General features: G+C 47.9%; 1 protein-coding gene across 4 annotated transcripts in view; it reads right to left on the bottom strand.

Moving 5' to 3' along the window:
* IKZF1 (IKAROS family zinc finger 1) overlaps positions 1–21,370 on the bottom strand; it is a 96,000-nt gene that overhangs the window by 43,599 nt on the left and 31,031 nt on the right. For all 4 annotated transcript variants that reach the window (XM_048511904.1, XM_048511903.1, XM_048511902.1 and 1 more), the window contains exon 3: positions 14,645–14,764. In XM_048511904.1, coding sequence (XP_048367861.1) covers positions 14,645–14,764 — 120 coding nt within the window. The remainder of the gene's footprint in view (positions 1–14,644; positions 14,765–21,370) is intronic.

Raw genomic sequence — 21,370 nt, forward strand, 5'->3', positions numbered from 1 at the left:
ATTATGGAGGGCCGGGCCAAAAGGCAGGGGGGCGAGGCGCTTTTGAAAGCCCCACAGAAGCCGGCAGCCAAGGCAACCAGCTTCTGCGGGGCTTTCAAAGACGCCTCGCTCCCCAGCACGACAGAGGGGCCAGTCAGGGTCATCCAGTGGGCCGGATGTGGCCCGCGGGCCGTATAATGCCCAGGTCTGTGCTAGATGAATACTTGGTTGAAAGGGGCATGTTAGGACTTCTACATCCTCTACAGAACACGAGGATCCCACCGCAGACACTTAGGGGCTCTTTAGAGCATAAAACAACGAGCCACTTCATACACTCATCCCACCACTGATTATTTTTGGAGGGCCATTCCTGTTGTTAGCTGCCTGCACCTGAAAGGTGGGTGGAAGAAAAATGGAAGCAAATGGAAGGAGGGGGGTTAGGCCAACCTCGTGCCAGCATACAACTTTAATTCTGGCTAAAACTGGAAGTGATGTCATGACCCTGAGGGGACGTCACTCTAGGACTTGCTAATACCTCTATGGTTTAATAATAGAGTGAGAGTGCCCCTTCATTGTAACATCACATCTAGTTTTCGCAGGAAGTGACACTGCACTCTGGAGTGATGTCGGCATGCTTGCCCCCCCCACCCCCCAATGCTCCCAGGAATTTCAGGCTGCATCCTGGCAAACCTAATCCCTCCCTTGTATATACTAATATGCAGAGATAAGATCCAGCAGGTTCTCACAGGTTCCCGAGAGTAGGTTACTAATTATTTGTGTGTGCCGAGCGGGGGTTACTAATGGATGATTTTGCCACGTGATTTTTGCCTTAGTCAATGCCTCCTCCGGGTAGTAGCGCACAGAACTCTTGAAGTAGTTCAGCAGGGAGGTGCAATCAGCCGCATGCAGAAGCTCATGCTTCTGCGTGCATTCGTTTCCCGTCCAAGGACCGTCCTTGCCACAGCCCCGCCCAGGAATGCCCCGCCCCCAGAATGCCAGGCCTCGCCCCCGTCGTGCCCCGCTTAGCCCCATTGGCGCTACGCACAGTTTTAATCCCACCACCATGGGAACCTGTTACTAAAATTTTTGGATCCCACCACTGCTAATATGCAATGTGAAGGCTACTTCTTTTTTTATTCAAAGGAGAAGAATTGCATCGAACGGGCCTACATGCACACAGCTTTACACATGAGGCCTCCATCTTGGTTTATGTGTGCGAGCAAGATCGACTGCAGGCAATTGTGTAATGCAGCCCACAGTGGAAACGATCCCTCGCAAAACCACTGACCAAGAGAACGCATCCGGTTGCCAGTAAACACCGATGCAGAGAAATGAAGCACGACAAGGAAAAAGATTTGTGTTCCCGGTTCCTAACCAGCAGTGTCGTCAGATAAATGTGCCGGGTCCCTTTAACTCCACCGTGTCTTGTGGCAAACCTTTCCTGCGTGCTTTGGGCGCCGCTGATGTGCAAACGCGCTCTTTTTGCTCGCCTATCTGATGGCTGATCCCATCCAGCGCCTCCGCATGAAAAACACAAGCCAAAGCCACAAGTCAAAATGTGTGGATCAGTCTGTTCTCAGGAAGTGCGCAAGTATCTGAGAATCTAAACCTTGGAGGTTATTTTAAAAGGCAGGGCGGGGGGGGGGGGGGGAGGGGAGAAAGGAGTTTGCAGAGCCAACACCAGCATTCACACAGGAAGAATGGGGTTTTCTAGGATGGGGCCTGACATAGTTTCGAGCTGTTTCTTCCGAAGGAACCCTTTTCTCTGCAACACTGCTGCTGTTTTCGGCTAGGGCAGTGGTGGCGAACCTATGGCATGGGTGCCAGAGGTGGCACTCAGAGCCCTCTCTGTGGGCACGCGCAGAGTCGCCCCCACACACACATCTAGGCTGGCCTGGGCCGCTGGGCTCGATTATTAGCATTAAACCTAAGGCCTAGTTTTCGGGAAGCAGTGTAGGTAACCCTGTTAAGCGGTTAAACCCCACTGATTTTCATGCAAAGAACTAAAGCGCAATCCTTTACCTGGGAGTAAGCTCAGCTGCTGGCAATGGGGCTTGCTTCTGAGTAAACCCTCCTAGGGTCGTGATTCACCCGTTGCAAGAGATGCATGGTTGCTTCAAAGCAAAGCCACCGACTACCACCAAGCTTACTCCTGAGTAACGCACTCCTCGGAGCCAACCATTTTTTCTAAACTAAAACCTCAGTATTCAGGTTAAATTGCCGTGTTGGCACTTTGCAATAAATAAGTGGGTTTTGGGTTGCAATTTGGGCACTCGGTCTCGAAAAGGTTCGCCATCACTGGGCTAGGGGGTACACCATGGACTCAAATGCATTAGCTGATTTGGATAGGGAAGGCTGATAGGTAGATTAATTGTGACCTTGTATGGATTCTAGAAGTACCCCCAGGGTTAATTGTTATCACTGTGGTACAGTGGTTAAGAGCAGGTGGACTTGAATCTGGAGAACAGGGTTTGATTCCCCACTCCTCCACCTGAGCAGCAGACTCTGATCTGGTGAACTGGTTTTGTTTCCCTGCTCCTCTACACGAAGCCTGCTGGGTGACCTTGGGCTAGTCACAGTTCTCTCAGAACTCTCTCAGCCCCACCTACCCCTCAAAGTGTCTGTTGTGGGGAAGGGAAGGAGTTTGTAAGCCACGTTGAGACTCCATACAGGAGAGGGATGAATCTATTGGACCATCTTCCTTGGGACTCTTTAGTTTGGAGCGGAGACGTCTGAGGGGGGATATGATTGAAGTCTATAAAATGATGCATGGGGTAGAAACTGTCGACAGAGAGACATTTTTATCTCTTTCTCACAATACTAGAACCAGGGGGCATTCATTGAAAATGCTGGGGGGAAGAATTGGGACTAATAAAAGGAAACACTTCTTCACGCAACGTGTGATTGGTGTTTGGAATATGCTGCCACAGGAGGTGGTGATGGCCACTCACCTGGATAGCTTTAAAAGGGGCTTGGACAGATTTATGGAGGAGAAGTCGATCTATGGCTACCAATCTTGATCCTCCTTGATCTCAGGTTGCAAATGCCTTAGCAGACCAGGTGCTCGGGAGCAGCAGCAGCAGCACAAGGCCATTGCCTTCACATCCTCCATGTGAGCTCCCCAAGGCACCTGGTAGGCCACTGCGAGTAGCAGAGAGCTGGACTAGATGGACTCTGGTCTGATCCAACAGGCTCGTTCTTATGTTCTCATGTTCTTATGTTCTTATCCTCCCTCTTCCTCCTCCTTCTTAACTTCTGGACCTGGAAACATATAACCCTGCTTAGGTTTGCACTGGGCTTTAAAAACCAAGCAGAGGCCTCAGGGGCAGGCCAAAAGATTCGTTGTGATGCTTGGCAATTCCCGGCCCAGCTCTGCTTGTGGTCCACAAAGGTTGCTCAAAAACGGGTGGCTGCTACTCTCTGAATTGTTGCTTGACTTGGAGCCTTCTTCCCAGGTAGATGGGTGTGAAATAAGCGCCTCCTCATACGAATGCGCTGTGTATTATTTTGGGGAAAAGTTTTATAGCTGTGACTTCCTTCTCTGATTTCAATTATCACCTGGGACTTAGATTTTCCTTTGGGCCACTGTGGTTAAAGGCGGTTGATAAATGCCTAAACAAATACAGCTGGAGACCAAGTCTTACAAGGCAAGGCTGAGGGACTTGGGAATGTTCAGTCTGGAGAAGAGGTTGAAGGGGGACATGATTGCTCTCTTGGGGCGATTCCGCACACAAGTAAAATAGGTTCGACCCAGTTCCCTGAGAAGGGTACTAACCTAGGTCGAAGCCATTGTTGTTCCCCACTGCAACCAGCTTGATCCCAGCTCAGAGGGCGGAATCATCCTGTGCTTCTTCGCCGCTCCGTTCCGATTGGCTACTGTTCTACGGCCATGTTCCGTCTATCCCCACACACGTTATTAAAAAAAACTGCCACAGGAATGGAGGGACGAAGGTGGCGTTTTTTGATTGGCCAGCTGTACGCATGGCCGAAACACTCAGCTGTGATTGGCTGAATGGGGGACTCCTGGCATCAGAGGTTCCGCACTTTACTGGAATCGAGCTGAGTTCGAGTGTGGTTCCCTGAAAAAGTAGTAGTTCCCAACTGGAGTCGGAAATTTGACCGTTACACGGGGCGAAGCTGGTACAAAACCACGTCGATCCCAGTGGTTGCGCGGAGCACTTAGGTCGAATGCAGCTCGAACTTAGGTCGATAATGGAAGTGCGGAATCGACCTTGGAGCATTTGAAAGGTGACCATGTAAAAGAGGGTAGGGAGCTGTTCCTGTTGGAAGAAGAGGAAAGGACTTGCACTAATGGGTATAAATTATGGACTGAAAGGTACCATCTGGAGATGAAGGGGAAACGATTTACAGTAAGAGAAATTCAGCAATGGAATCAACCTCCAAGGGAGGGGATGAGGTTTGCCTCCCTGGCAGTCTTCAAGCAGATACGTAGCTGCCAGGGGGAGGGGTGGGGTGTCTTGCCCTGGGCGTGCGCCAGTGCGGGGGAGTTCTGGGGCTGTTCTGGGGCATGGTGTGGCGGGGGCGCAGGCGCAGTTCCCCCTCACTATGGCTCTGACTAGAGGAACACTTGTCAGGGATGCTTTAGGCTAATCCTGCATCGAACATGGAGTCGGAATGGATGCCCCCTTCCAGCTCTATGATTCTATTCTATGGATACACTTGAGGGACAATTTAGCTAGATTCAAGTCCAGTACCACCTTAGGATTCAACAACATTTTCAAGATGTGAGCTTTCGAGAGTCAATATCCAACGTATTGTCAAAGGTTTTCACGGTTGACAGCCTGTTGTGGGTTTCCCAGGCTGTGTTGCTGTGTTCTGGTAGCTTTTGTTCCTAACGTTTCAACCACATCTATGACTGGCATCTTCAGACGCGTCAAACCAAAAAGCAGGGATATTGTTCTGATCAGACAAACAAGGGAAAAGAGACCCCCCCCCCAAAAAAAAAAAACCACACGCTATGCCCAGGCTACAAAATATGTGAGCAAAACTAAATGTGGGTAATAAACTTGGAAATTTAATACTAACATTTAGGCTTGCACTAATGTTTAGGCTTGCACTGTTGATACATAAACTGTGCTGTATTATAAAACATAGACTAGAGAACAATTCTATCCAGTTCTACTCAGAATCCTATCCAAGTCTAATTATTGGGCTTACTCCCAGGAAAGTGCTCTTAAGATTGCTTTGTAGATCACAGTGAATCAGATGGCGCAGAACTTTTTTGGGAAAGATAATGCTATTTGAGTTAAACCAAAATGCACCACGTTACGGATCTTTCTATCCATATCCTAAAATAAATAAACGGCCCGGGCCCACAAGGATAAAATGGTTGGAATATGAAGCACACTGAGAACGTTTGTGGCATTGAGCAATAAAATCAAACCGACAGATTCTTGTACATGGAAAGAATAAACAGCACGAGGTCCCCCTGCCCCAGTAATAATTTTGAAGGTAGTATAAGAAATTCCATTTGCCATCAACGTTAAGCCCAGGACAAGCTACCAATTTCAACGGGATCTATTAGCAACGCTGAGATAAAATTAAGGAAATGGACTGCAGGCGCAGTTAATACCTCATTATCATGGCGAGTCCTGCCTTTCTGTGTTCGGCGGCCTCCGAAGCCAACAAAATCCCCCCTTCGTGAATTAACATTTCTTAATTTCATTTCTCGGTGGTTGTATATACCAACAGGCAACAGAAATTCTCATTATTTTCCCAGAACAACTAGGCCTTTCTACATCCGCCTGCGTAATGTAGCGGTCAGGAAAGGGCAGTGGCTCAGTGGAGGAGGAAGGAACAGTTAAAAAGACCAGGCGGTAAGTGATGTGAGACTCTGCCTCATGCTTGGCATGTGGAAGGCAGAGCGGAAAATGGCGCCCGGGGCAACATCTGCTCTGGCGCCGCCACTGTCCGTGCCCCACTTACCCAAGTTGCTGGGACCTGGCGCTGGCTGCCGCTGCCCCCCTCCTCCATTAGAGTGGAGGTCACGCCTACCTCGCTCTGAGGTATTTCCCAACTTGGAGCAGGAAACCCTAAATGTGAGGCATGTCTACACTAGCACTTTTCTAATTCCACTTCTTTCTCTAGCTCCTTTCACTTTCTGGGTCCTAGTTTGTCCTGAAATAACCAGCACCCAACCACCTCTATTCTCCCTGTTTGAGTTTGAGTCATTTTTGTAATAATCTGACTTACTTTATATATTTGACGTTACTTTAGATATTTTATTGATTGATTGATTGATTGATTGATTGATTGAATTTGGTATACCGCCCTATCCCCGAAGGGCTCAGGGCAGTGAACAACATAAAATCATATAAAACATAATATAAAATAATTACATCTAAAACAGTAGCCCCACGAAGTCCAAATACAACCCTCCCCAGAAAAGGAATGGGGCCCAATGATGTTTAGGCTCTGTGAACAGAGAGGGTCCCATAAACAGAGGGGTCCCATAAACAGAGGGGGGGGGGGTGGAGGCACTATCAGCGGCTGGTCTCTCCAAAGGCCCGGTGGAACAACTCGGTCTTACAGGCCCAGCGGAATTCTCCAAGGTCCCGCAGGGCCCGGACAGCTGGTGGCAAAGTGTTCCACCAGGCCGGCGCCAGAGCCATAAAGGCCCTGGCCTGTGTGGAGGCCAGCCGCGTCATTGAGGGGCCAGGGATCTCCAGTAAATTTGCCTCTGCAGAACGTAGAGGTCGAACCGGGACATATGGGGTAATGCGGTCCCAAAGGTACGAGGGATGCCGTGTTGGTGAGGGAGCAAGCTTGTTTCCTGCTGCTCCAGAGACTGGCACCAGGAGAAATGGGTTCAAGGTGAAGGAAAAGAGATTCCACCTACACATCAGGAAGAACTTCCTGACAGTAAGGGCTGTCCGACAGTGGAATGGACTACCTCGGAGTGTGGTGGAGTCTCCTTCTTTGGAGGTTTTTAAAGAGAGGCTGGATGGCCACCTGTCAGGAGTGCTTTGATTGGGTGTTCCTGCATTGCAGGGGGTTGGACTTGATGGCCCCTGTGGTCTCTTCCAACTCTATGATTCTATGATATAATACACAGTGCCAGACACGATTGGACTGTGGGATTTTTTGAATAAATATGTAAATAATTGTTTCTCTTTTGTTGTGGGGGGTGGTGGTGGTAACACAGCAGGATAGTCAGGCTAGGCATTTTCAAAATTTTTGACACACCAAGTCCAAAAGATGGGCCACCGGCAAAATACAGGATTTGGTGTGAACAGCACCCCCTTTTCCTTCCAGGATTTGAAGCAAAACACCGGTGGGAGTGCACCATAACTTGGCCACGTCAAGACACAGCTAAGGGGTGGGATTTATGCTCATTCAGGTCTCCAAAGGGAGACCGGCAGAGATCTCCCATGCACCGAACTCTCTCGAAATTACTGAAGGCTAAGCAAGGTTCTGCTCCTCAGTCCAAAATAGTTCTCCTGGTTTAAAAACGAGCCTTTGACAGCTCTACGCACCTGCTCTCGAGCCAGTGATCCTACCAGATAATTTAACTCCCCAGCTAATGTGGAACTTACCGGAAAGGGAGAGATCAGCTTCTTAGATAAAACCGACTTCCTCCCTTGCAGATAAGATCATCAGCCTCACTATCCGAACAGAAAAAGCCACAGAGCAAAGCTCATGTTTTCATATCTCCTGCTCAGCCAAGCCCTTTCCTTTGACCCAAGTACCGAAAGCTCAGAAAGTTTCTTTCTTTCTCGAGAGAGGCGGTCCTCATCAACCGATCTCTCCATTTGTTTCAAGAAGAACATTTTAATCCTACTGTTCTTTAAAAGGGCTATGTCAGGGGTGTCCAACTCTGGCACTTCAGATGTTCATGGACTACAGTTCCCATCAGCCCCTGCTGGCACGGCCAATCGGACACCCCTCGGCTATGTGGTTCTCCTCTATGGCAACCTTGCAAGGTAGGTTAGGCCAAGGGAGAATGACTGGTCAAAGATCACCCAACCAATTCCACAGCAGAGTGGGCATTTGGACATTTGGGTCTCCCAAATTCTAATCGGACAATTTTTTTTTTAGAATAAGCCAGCTGGATCAGACCAGAGTCCATCTAGTCCAGCTCTCTGCTACTCACAGTGGCCCACCAGGTGCCTTCGGGAGCTCACGTGCAGGATGCGAAAGCAATGGCCTTCTGTGGCTGTTGCTCCCGAGCACCTGGTCTGTTAAGGCATTTGCAATCTCAGATCAAAGAGGATCAAGATTGGTAGCCATAAATCGATTTCTCCTCCATAAATCTGTCCAAGCCCCTTTTAAAGCTATCCAGGTTAGTGGCCATCACCACCTCCTGTGGCAGCATATTCCAAACACCGATCAAACGTTGCGTGAAGAAGTGTTTCCTTTTATCAGTCCTAATTCTTACCCCCAGCATTTTCAATGTATGCCCCCTGGTTCTAGTATTGTGAGAAAGAGAGAAAAATTTCTCTCTGTCAACATTTTCTACCCCATGCATAATTTTGTAGACTTCGATCATGACCCCCCTCAGACGTCTCCTCTCCAAACTAAAGAGTCCCAAACACTGCAGCCTCTCCTCATAAGGAAGGTGTTCCAATCCTTCAATCATCCTCATTGCCCTTCTCTGCACATTCAAGCCACTTCATCATACAACTGAATCTTGGAATAAAACTCGCTTGAGTTCTCTCTTAAAACCCTGATCTATTTAGAACAGACACAGCTCAAGGATTTAAGATTGTTTTGGTAACTTTGGTAACAATCTTAAATCCTTCAAATTTAAGATTAAGATTTTGGTAACTCTGGTAACCGATTGTTTTGGGAGCTACGCTCGTAAAAGAAATCTCACGGAAAAGGTAAATTGGGCTGTACTATCTTAGAACGTAGGTAAAAGTTTCGTTCCATTCCATTTATTGGTTTTATATGCTGTCCTTCCTCTTATGGGCTCAGGGGTGGCTTCCAAACATTTAAGTATAAATATAGTACCAATTTAAAAGAAAATGTACATCCTGATGATAAGCTGTGAGCCGCCCCAAGACCAACAGGCGAGGGGCGGCGTGTTAAATCTGATAAAATAAAAATAATGAACATCGGACATTTCTAGAACCCGAATTAAATTACAATAGAAAACCAGAATATAGGAGGCAGTAAAAAAGTGGGGAAGGAAAGGTGGAGGTCATTGAGATGCTAAGAACCGGAGGTGCCCCAACCATAAGCCCAGTGGCACAGCTCTGTCTTTCAGGCCCCACAGAACTGCGCCAGGTCCCACAAGACCCGGGTTTCCCTCGACAGAGAGTTCCACCAGGTTGGCTGACCACCCCGCCCCCCCCCCCCGCCCTGGTTGAGACAATTTATTTATATTTATTTATTTATTAAATTTATAGGCCGCCTCATCCCCGAAGGGCTTGAGGCGGCTCACAACACGGCTGTTTCCAACAGCAAATTAATACAACATACAAGTTAAGCCATTAAAACTCCGCAGCAATTAATAAATAAATTAAAACAACCAGATTGGGTAAAACACATATATACACATAGGCGCCCGATCTAAGGCCAAAGAAGAAAGAAAAGGAAGAAGAAGGAAGGGGAGGAGATAGGCAGGGCCCAAGGTGGAATTAGGACAATCCAGGCAAAGTTCACAGGACTGTATGTTCACACTGGGTGGAAAAGTACATACCACGCCAACATATCTGACAGAATGCTCAGCTTTGATCCCTTTGGCTTCACATGCTCCCCTTTCATAGATAAGAAGGGGAGGGGGCTGGGGCTCAGTGGAAGAGCCTCTCCTCTGCATGTGGAAGATGCCCAGTTCAATCCCGGGTGTCTCCAGTTAAAAGGAGCAGGCTGGAGGAGATGTGAAAGGCCTCGGTGGGAGACCTTGGAGAGCTGATGCAAGTCTGAGGAGACAGAAGATGTAGCGAAGGGGAACTGCGCCCCTGCCTCACCCAGCCCACCCCTGCCATGCCCTGGAACACCCCCCTCCCGCCCCGTGCCTGGTACAAGATGCCCTCTCTACCCCCTGAGTGCTACGCCACTGGGAAACAACAGGGACTTTAGGGCACCAAGGGCTTGATTCAGTATAAGGCAGTTTCATGTGTGAGGTAGGGAAGCATCAAACACACCACACAGTCTCAGATCCACATCCCACAGTAGTTCAATCCCAGGACCAGAGGTGGGATCCAGCAGGTTCTCACAGGTTCCCGAGAGTAGGTGACTCATTATTGGTGTGTGCCGAGAGGGGGTTACTAATTGGTGATTTTGCCACGGGATTTTTGCCTTAGTTACGCCCCTCCTCTCAGCAGTAGCGCGCAGAACTTGAAGCAGTCTAGCAGGAGGTGCACCGGCGTGCGTGGCAGCCTGCGCCTGCGTGCATTCGTTTCCTGCCCAAGGACAGCAGCAGCGGCTGCGTCCTTGTCACAGCCCCACACCCAGAATGCCCGGCCACGCCCCCATTGTGCCCCACCCAGCTCCATTGGCACTATGTTGTTTAACCCTTTCATTTTCTGCTACTTGTCCAGTTTGAATCCCAGTCTCTTCCCCTCCACACACACAAGCACAATGTTTTTGTGGGCTTTCTGGGCTGTGTGGCCATGGTCAGAGGTGGGATCCAGCAGGTTCTCACAGGTTCCCGAGAGTAGGTGACTCATTATTTGTGTGTGCCGAGAGGGGGTGACTAATGGGTGGTTTTGCCACGTGATTTTTGCCTCAGTTACGCCCCTCCTCTCAGCAGTAGCGCGCAGAACATGAAGCAGCCTAGCAGGAGGTGCACCGGCGTGCGTGGCAGCCTGCGCCTGCGTGCATTCGTTTCCCGCCCAAGGACCGGCGCAGCGGCTGCGTCCTTGCCACAGCCCCGCCCCCGGAATGCCTGGCCACGCCCCCGTCGTGCCCCGCCCAGCCCCATTGGCGCTACGCCACAGTTTGAATCCCACCACCATGGGAACCTGTTACTAAAATTTGTGGATCCCACCACTGCCCAGGATCAACGTTCCCTGTAAGTTGCCCGGGTGCTGCTCAGAAAAGAGGGATAGCTCTCCTGAGCAGCTCAGTTCCACACTGGTTTCGAAGTTGCGCATGGAACCTGGGGAACAATTAGAGGGACTATTGCCCACCGCTCAAATGTCCCCAAATGTCCCAAAAGCTAGCTGTTGTGGATTTTCTGGGCTGTGTGGCTGGGGCCTAGTAATTTTTGCTCTAACATTTCACCCTCTCTGTGTCTGGAATGTTCAGAGGGACCACAAAGAGGAACCACACATCTCGCGTTGACAAGTCTCTGAAGGTGCCAGGTGTAGATGCAGGCGGCTACACAGCTCAGAAAACCCACAACAGCCGGTTGATTCCAGCCGCGAAAGCCTTCGACAACACACTGCACCAAAAGCATTAGGAAACTGGCAGAAGCGCTCTCAGAAGCAAAGTTCCCTGCCCCTCTGAACTGGTAACTAGTTCTGTACATCTTCCAGGACACCGGGCGTGGTGCATGTGGTTAGATTGTCAGACTAGGACCTGGGGAACTTGGATTCGAATCTCTGTTCTGCCATGGAAGCTCTCTGGGTAACCTGGGGCCAGTCACACTCCTTCAACCGAACCTATTTCACAGGACTGTTATGGGAGTCAAATGGGAGAAACAGAAAATGATTAAAGCCCCTTTGGGTACCCACTGGGAAGCAGGGCAGGGTCTAAATCTGTGTTTCCCAACCTTTTCGAGGTGAGGGTACCCTTGACCTCACTCTTCATATCTCACGGTACCCCTGCCGCCACCCTCCACCTTCCCCTCCCATTGCCCCTGCTTGCCACACCCCACAGATTCCCCTCCCAGGGTGAAGGGTAGCACTGGGGGTGGGGGTGGCTGCTGACCTTGTGGCAGGCCCTGCCCCATGGGCCAGCTCCATGTCCTTGCTGGCGCCAGTGGGAGACACCACAAAAATGAGGGGTGGTGGTGGTAGTGTTGCCGCGGTACCCCTGGGACATGCTCACGGCACCCCAAGGTACCACGGAACCCTGGTTGAGAATGGCTGGTCTAAATGAAGTAAATAATAATCCTTTACTGACAGCGGCTAGAGAAACAGCATTCTGTCCCGTACAAGTGGATTGTGTTTCGCAATCTGGGGTGGAGCACTTCCGCTTTCCCCTCGAGCCACTCAGACTTTTTTTTTCTTGTTTCCTTTCTCTCCTGACAACCTTCTCGCCTATGTCTGCAAGGCGGCCTCGGCTTCAATGGGCTTCTCTTTTGACCATTATTCCAGAACTGTACTGAAAGCCAAGATAGAACAGGATTCTATCGCTTTGCTCAACCTGATCAATGCCCACGCAGTCCAACATTTTGTTTCCGTCTGCGTCAGCTGTTCCACCAGGTATTCAGCTCTGCTACACTGCCTCTGTTCATGGAGGTTCCATTTCACCACCAGTAAACCAATCTCCAAGTTAGGCCTGGAGTTCTCCTGGAATTATAACTGAAATCCTGCCTCAAGATCACTCCAAGGACAGGGTTGTCGGCTTGAGGTTGGGAAACACCTGGAGATTTTGTGGGTGGAGCCTCAGAAGGGCAGGATTCAGGGAGGGGAGGGGCTTCAATGGGCATAAAGAGCCGAGGGTCCACCCATTTCCTCCAGATGAACTGATCTCTGGAAAGTTGTTTGGCAGCCGCTCAAGGATCTTCACTACGTGATTGGAGTTAAGCTGTGGCAATCATTTTGTGGCTGGCTCCGCCTCTTGTGGCATTTCCTGGCAGACATTTTGTGGCTCCACCCACCACACCGTCAGAATTCCAAAGGTGCCTGAGAATCAAAAACGGTGGGCACCCGCATACTGAGCTTTATCTTGAGAACATGACCACATTATAAGGGCCTAGAGCAGGGGTAGGAAACCTGCGGCTCTCCAGATGTTCAGGAACTACAATTCCCATCAGCCCCTACCAGCATGGCCAATTGGCCATGGTGATAGAGGCTGATGGGAATTGTAGTTCCTGAACATCTGGAGAGCCGCAGGTTCCCTACCCCTGGCCTAGAGCCATGGTGGCGAACCTATGGACCTCCAGATGTTACGGACTAGAGTTCCCATCATCATGTCCTGTCAGCATGATGCTGGCAGGGGATGATGAGAACTGTAGTCCGTAACATCTGGAGGGCCGTGAGTTTGACCCCTAGAGTGTTCCAACCCCTAGGATTTTGGTTTGCTAGAGAATGAGGCAACTGGCACAGAATTCTGAGGCAGAGCAATGGAAAGTACCACTTTGGATGGTGGTTGGTGGATTCCAGATTTGACTGTTGCGTAATCCCCCCAAAATGGGAAAGTGGAACGATAGGCAAAAAATCTCCAACTTCCCACTCTTTGTTCTCTTGCACCCAATTTTTTGGTGAGTAGGGACTTTTTGGCACAGTGAATCTTTCTGAAAAGGGATCCTCCCCCTGAACCCCGAAGTGGTACGGTCCTTTCTACACCCTCAGCTTTTTACCTCCTCATTCCACTGTATGAGGGTGTCCGGTCTTTGGACTAATGCTCTGAGGATTAGAGTATCTCCCTCAACCCAATTCAGGAAACATAACAGCTGGCGGGGCCTATGTCATACAAATCTGCCTTTGCTCGCCAAAAACCTCCATCAGTTGCTTTGCTAGGCTGCTGGAATGTTGTAAGTAAAGCAGGAAAAAAAATAGATCAGGTGCTCTGATAAAAAACAAAAAAAATCAGAAATAAAACAAAAATAAAATCATGCTAGTAGCCAGACCACACTGACAATTCACCTGGGTCTAGAGCAGGGGTGTCAAAGTCACGGCCCTCCAGATGTTATGGACTACAGTTCCCATCATCCCCTGCCAGCAGCATGCTGGCAGGGGATGATGGGAACTGTAGTCCATAACATCTGGAGGGCCACGAGTTTGACACCTATGGTCTAGAGCCGTGGTGGCGAACCTTTGGCACTCCAGATGTTATGGACTACAATTCCTCTCAGCCCCTGCCAGCAAGGCCAATTGGCCATGCTGGCAGGGGCTGATGGGAATTGTAGTCCATAACATCTGGAGTGCCAAAGGTTTGCCACCACGGGTCTAGAGCATCAACAGTTGTGGGTCAGAAGGTATCACTCAAAAATGTAGATGCCTGGGAATTATAAGCATTGGGTTAGCCATTCCTGGAAACCCTTTCTACAGCTGCTGATCTGGAGGGTGGGGATTATTTTAATGTTATTTTAATTGTTGTTTTAATTGTTATATTTTATTTATGATATTTTATTGTGGTTTTCACTGTTTTTAGCCTGTGTAAGCCACCTAGAGATTGCAGGTATGAGGTGGGATATGCATAAACAAATAAGCGACTGGGATTTCAGATATTTACTGATGCTTCACATACGTTGTGTCAATCTGCTTTGAAACAGAGATACTGTACTTTCAAACAGCCAAGTCATTTCTTGGAAATCTAAAAGAAAAGGATGCGGCAAACTGACTTTTCCATTCCCCATAATCACATGTTTTATGCGTTCTCAACTGGGCAACTATCTGAATGCAGAATGAGAAGGGATCTTTGGTGGGATCTCATATTTTAAAGCTACAGAGTTGACTGGATAGTTCTTTAAAAGTGAATGAGTCAGTTATCTTTAAAACAGAAGGAGAAACAAACAGCAATAAACGCAGGTGCATCAGAAGCATCATTTCAAGGGCAACAGTCAGTGGACAGATATCAGTGCTCTTACCCAAAATCCTCTCATTCCTAGAATTCTGCTGTCCTCCTGTGCTGGTCGAAAGATCTTCCGGCACCGGCATGGAATCATCACCATCGTCTGGGACATCACTTAATGGGGGGCTTTCTTTCCCTGCAAATAAAGGGAACATCTTTATTAAGTTAAGGAGGTTCTAGTTCCTGAGCCTGTGCAAATTTGCATGAGGATGATATGGTTCTAGCAAGTCTACACACGTTGCACTCTGGCTGTGTCCAGTCTTATATATTGATCTTACATATAATTAAACAACTTAACACTTCTATTTGTATTTACATTTCCTTATTTCTCTGACAAAGTTCTTAAAGATACAGCATAAGTCTTCCAATCTTATAACTAAACATAAATAATCACTTAGACCATTCAATTCTTTGTTCAGAAACAAAGGCCCCTTCCGCACGGGCCAAATATGACGTCCCTAAGGCACCGTCCCTAAGGCGCCGTTCACACAGGCGGCGCTGCTGAAACGCCATGGGAACTTGTTACACCATGGGAACCTGTTACACCGCCCTGAGCCCTTCGGGGATAGGGCGGTATACTAAATTTAATAAATAATGATAATGATGACGACGACGACGACAATAATAATAATAATAATAATAATAATAATAATAATAATAATAATAATAATAATAATAATAATAATAATAATAATAATAAAGGGAACCTGTTACACCGCTCTGAGCCCTTCGGGGATAGGGCGGTATACTAAATTTAATAAATAATGATAATAATGATAATGATAATGATGATGATGATGATGATGATGATGATGATGATAATAATAACAATAACAATAACAATAACAATAATAATAATAATAAAATGGGAACCTGTTACACCGCCCTGAGCCCTTCGGGGATAGGGCGGTATACTAAATTTAATAAATAATAATGATAATGATGATAATAATGATAATAATGATGATGATGATAACAATAATAACAATAACAACAACAACAACAATAATATTAATAATTAAAAATAATAATAATTTTGGATCCCACCACTGGTCTACCCTGCTTAACTTCCGAGATTTTATGCGATGGGATTAGCCTGGGCCTTAATACCCACCGTGAAATCAACTAAGTTTGTTTCTTCATCTTGCACATCCCTCAGTGCAGTCTTCCTTTTGAGAACAGGGGGCTGAATACTGGTCTGCTCCTCCCCTTTCAGATGCCAGGGCATGATATTTCCTATTTCATGCCTTAACTGCATCTCAGTTATAGCCTGATAAGTTCACGACTGCATGGCCAATTTTATAGATATATAACCACTCTAACATTTTCTAGCAGATGACTTTCAAAGTGGGGAGAAAAACAGCCACTCGCCATTTAATTTCTAGGAGACGTGTCTGGAATATTAACTAACGGCATGGTGAGCCATTGCAAACGGAGGAGAAAATACGAGGTCGAAAATGTTAAAACGTCATCCAAAAGTTCTGAGTCCCAAACTCCTATTTGGGCTGTTCAAAAACACCAACACAACACATGTGAATTCGTTCATTGTCCCCGTCTAGTCCTCAAATCCTCAACCTTTTTAAGCCTGTGGCCACTTCTGCAATTCTTACACAGTGTGGGTGGTACACCTACAACAGGGGTCTGCAATCTGCAGCTCTCCAGATGTTCATGGACTACAAATCTCATCAGCCAATTGGCCATGCTGGCAGGGGCTGATGGGAATTGTAGTCCATGAACATCTGGAGAGCTGCAGGTTGCAGACCCCTGACCCTACAACATGGCAACACAGAAGACAGAGCCACATACACGGAGGAAGCCCAAGGCTGATGCTTAATTTTGGAAAAACATTGGAATGAGTGGTAAGAGAGAATAAAAGAAACATTGTGGTTGCAGCCACCACTGAACCAATGTTATTTTAATCTTCACAGCCAATCAGATCCTCAGTGGCAAAATGGCTAATCAGAAGGAAGGCAAAATAGCAAATCAGAACCCTGCTGGCCAAGAGCTCCACGCCGCCCCGCCAACTTTCTAAAAACACTTGCTGCGTTCCAAAAAAGGTGTTGGAAAGCAACATGATACTCCCAGGGACCACACTGGAGATTTTGGTCTACTCTAGACCATAATATTTAGAGACCTTTTTGTTCAGAGAAGGAAGACTCCTCCCCTCTCAACACCATATTCCCTGCCCAAATCACTTGCCCCCCACCCACGGCTGTTTTTAAAGAAAATGTAGATATCTGGAGATACAATCATAGATCTCCAGTATCTTCATGTCGTCTTTAGATAAACGTCAGTGGCACAATCCTAAACAGAGTTATGTCCTTCTAAAAGTCAGCTTACTTCATTGGGTTTAAAGGGATACAGCTCTGTTTAGGACTGCACCGTAAATTGTTGGCGAACTCTTTGATTTAATGAAGCAGTTTATAGCAGATGTATACAAACATGCATTCGGGAAACTGATAATATAATGAAAGATGGAGGGTTAGTTCTATCATACTTAAGGTGACCAGATGGTCACCTTTCTGTGACAGGGCGGGAAACAGCAAGCCCCAGAAGGCCGTGCTCCTGCGGCCGCACGCACAGGAGGCTGCCCCACTGCCTTGCGCCCCAGAAGGCAGTGCGGCAGCCTCCCAAAAATCGGGACAATTTCAATAACCCGCGAGACGCGGGACAAATTGCTTGAAGGCGGGACTGTCCCACCAAAAGCGGGACATCTGGTCAGCCTGATCATACTAGGCTATACAGGAATCAGCATGGATGGGCAGCACATGGGTCTCGATTCGTACTAAAGTTAGTTGTAAATTAGTCCGCAGGGCCTGCAAAACAGAGGTGGATTCCGAACAAGGCAAATAAAATGGGTGTGAGGCACAGTACAAACTCTTAGGGAGGGTCTTCGCACAAGCCCCATCCCCAGAACAAGCTTGCCCTGTTTCATTTCCCCAAACGCGACATTTTTGAAAATCACTAAACCAGATATTCTTTTGAAAAATCCCAGGTTGGAGCTGCTCCCATATGAATGGCTAGGCACTTTATTTCTCTTGCTTCCACCTGTTCACTGTAAGTTCCGTGCTATCCATTGCCAGGGATAATCCACCCTCCCGCCCTTCCGTGCAAGTCACCCAAAATGTTGTAGGCAGATTCTCTGAGGGATTCTCTGAGGGTACAATGTCCCCCAAGCGCATTTTCTCCCCGTGGCAGTGAGAGTATGACTCATCTACAGCAACACGTTCACTATTGTCCTGCCATTGCAGGAAGGTCCCTATTTCCTGCGATTGCAGGAAGGACCTCTGTGTGGGACGATGGAAATGGCTGAAGGGTTTCATTTCTGTATGCCTGCGCAGCTATGCATGTGTTGAAGGAACTTTAAAAAAAGAGAGAAGTGTCTCCATGCAAAAGCACGAAAGCAACCTGGATCAGGGACGTAGGTATAGATTTTTTATGGGGAGGGTTTGGGGGTGGGGCCACGCCCCCACCTGCCTGTGGGGCATGGCCAAGCCTTCCCAAGCCCCGCCCCCGTGCTTATAAAAGCAGCTCTCTGAGGCCGGGGACAGCAGACTCCTCTGCCCTGCCCTCCCCTGCCTCCCCACCAGCTGGGCTCCCAGCCGGCAGCCGGCAGCCCCTTCTGGGGAATCTGGGGAAATTTTGGGGGTGCCTGCTGTCAGGGGTGCAATTATTAAGCTAGCAGCACCAAACCTTCAGGGTATCTTTAGGAGACTCTGCTGATGATACATCCCAGGTTTGGTGAAGTTTGGTTTAGGGGGTCCAAAGTTATGGACCCTCAAAGGGGTAGCCCCCATCTTCTATTAGCTCCCATTGGAAACAATGGGGGATGGGGCACCCCATTTGGGAGTCCATAGCTTTGGACCCCCTGGACCAAACTTCACCAAACCTGGATGATGTCAGTAAGAGACTCTTCTGATGATATCACCCAGGTTTGGTGAAGTTTGGTTCAAGAGGTCCAACGTTATGGACCCTCAAAGGTGTAGCCCCCATTTTCTATTAGCTCCCATTGGAAACAATGAGGGATGGGGGCACCCCCTTTGAGAGTACATAACTTTGGACTCCCTAAACCAAACCTCACCAAACCTGGGTAGTATCATCAGGAGAGTCTCCCAAACAATCACTGAAGTTTTGGTGCTGCTAGACTAAAAACTGCGTCCCCTACAGACTACAAACCGAAAAATACTAAAAAATACAAAAAGCCCACAAACGGAGGGCGGAGCTTCGGACATGCAATGGGGAGGAGTTGAACCCGAGGAACCCCCCCCCCCACCTACGTCTTTGACCTGGATTATTTCCATGGGCTCCAATTGCTGCCTGAATGGAATGCATGTTAACGGGCAAAAGGAAAATGGCTTCCTTTATAACGACTGCAACCTGTTATAAATTTGCGGTGCAGAATCCACCAGAGCTGTTTGACCAGACTTTCGGTTGAGGAAGCTACGACTCTTTTGCCATCAAAATGGCTTCCGTCTCTTCCCTTCCACTCCTTCTTTTTGTGGTTTTGATTGAGATGTAGCTGTAACATGTTTTTGGAATTTTAGTATTTATTATTTATATTTATTTATTTACCATATTTATATACCGCCCTCCCTCAAAGGCTCAGGGCGGTGTCCATCAATCATAAAACAATTTAAAACAGATAATAATACATAAAATACTAAAACTTGCAGATGGCTTCAACCCCTCCCTTCCCCCTTTGTGTACCCACGGAGGCCAGATGTTCTTTTTATGGCGAAGTTGAATGCCTGGCGGAACAGGTCCGTTTTACAGGCCCTGCGGAAACTCTGTAAGTCCCGCAGGGCCCTGATCTAACCTGGAAGCCTGTTCCACCAGGTAGGGGCCAGAGCCGTCAAGGCCCTGGCCCTTGTAGAGGCCAGCCGGATCGCCTTCGGGCCAGGGGTCACCAGTAGGTCCGCCTCCGATGAGCGGAGGGGTCTAGAAGGGCGATATAGGGAGAGACGGTCCCTCAGATAAGCAGGGTCAAGGCCGCGAATGGCTTTAAAGGTCAATACCAAAACTATAAACATGACCCGGTACTCGATTGGCAGCCAGTGCAGTTGGTATAGGACCGGCGTAATCCGGTCCCTAGATGTTGCCCCGGAAAGGAGCCTGGTTTCTATGTTTTCAATTGTTTCTAAGTATGATTTTATTGTTCCACGTTGGAAATCACTCTGAGCCCATGAGGGGAAGCGGGATATAAACTGAATAAACTAAACGGAATAAACTATCGGAAGCTGTGGGATTTAAGTGAATCACAGCTAACTTATTCCATTTGGTAGACTTCATTGCAACTCACTGTAGTTCGATCAGGGTCCCAGTGGCGTCAGGTAAGAAGAAATAACTGAATATCTAAAATGTGGAAGTGTATAATAGTACTCTGCACTTGCATTTAGAATATTTAAAGCAGCACACACACACACACACACACACACACACACAGAGGATTTAATATGGATTTCATAGACCGCCCACCCCCGCGGGGTGTCTCAGCCATCCTTATGTATGTATGTATGTATGTATGTATGTATGTATGTATGTATGTATGTATGTATAAATTTATTTATTTATTTATTATTTCATTTTAATACCCCCCTCCCCCGAAAGGCTAAGGGCGGTGTACAACATCAACAAACCATAAAAACAACATACAAAGTTAAATTAAGACTTAAAATGCAACATTCAATTATCAAAACTAATTCAGATTTAAAATAGATGGCATCCAGCTATTAAAACTCTTCTTAGAAAGAGGGACAGTGGGTCTCAGAGTGTTTCTCAAAATGTTTTGGGCACCCACATCAGCAGCTGGTCTCCCCAAAGGCCCGGTGGAATAGCTCAGTCTTACAGGCCCTGCGGAACTCATTAAAGTCCCACAGGGCCCGGACAGCTGGAGGGAGAGCATTCCACCAGGCAGGGGCCAGGGCCGTAAAAGCCCTGGTCCTGGTGGAGGCCAGCCGCATCATAGAGGGGGCGGGGATGACCAGCAGATTGGCCTCCGCAGAGGGACATATGACTTTATAATGACACCGTAAGATTGGACGGTGTTATTTTTCCTATATTGGCTATGACACAATAGTTTGCAGTGAGTTTACCATGGTAAGATCGAACCCTGGGACTTTCTGCTTCGTAGCTCAGTTTAATGGAATGTAACGGTGAAAACGTATCATCGCCAGTGCAAAAACCCAGACTAACTAAACCAGGAGAATTTATCCGTGCCTTTTAAAAGAAACTTTAGGCCACTTTAGAGGGTAAAACACAATAAAAAACAAAACATTAGAAAGCTCTGGACATGAATTAATCCAGCAAGAATCAACCGCCTTTAAGTCCCGTTACTGATCTCGGTGGGAAAGCTAAGGGTGCACTCAAATCTCCCCTGCTTGAAGATAGCACTTAAAACTTGAGTTAGATCATGCCCAACCACAACATAAAAATAGCTGCAGATGAACCGAAGCCCTGCTTGGCTTCCTAGGAGTTCTGCCAGGCAAAGCGTGAGACACGGGTTCACAGCTAGCTCACAAGAGCATGGTGGAAAATAGTTTTCCATTGCAAACGGTTACTGGTAAGCAGCCTGTGTTTCCCAGAAAGGCTTTGCAAAAGACCACTTCAGGCTACTGGGGTTTTCCCCTACTCCTCATTTCTTTTGGTCCCTCTTTCTGCCAAACGGCCCCATTTGGCACCAGGCTGCCGAGAGAGAAAAAGTGACACTCGAGGAGACAGTAAGGATAGTCCCAGACAAGGTTGG

This window comes from Sphaerodactylus townsendi, linkage group LG11 (assembly GCF_021028975.2).
Source record: "Sphaerodactylus townsendi isolate TG3544 linkage group LG11, MPM_Stown_v2.3, whole genome shotgun sequence".
Lineage (NCBI taxonomy): Eukaryota > Metazoa > Chordata > Lepidosauria > Squamata > Sphaerodactylidae > Sphaerodactylus > Sphaerodactylus townsendi.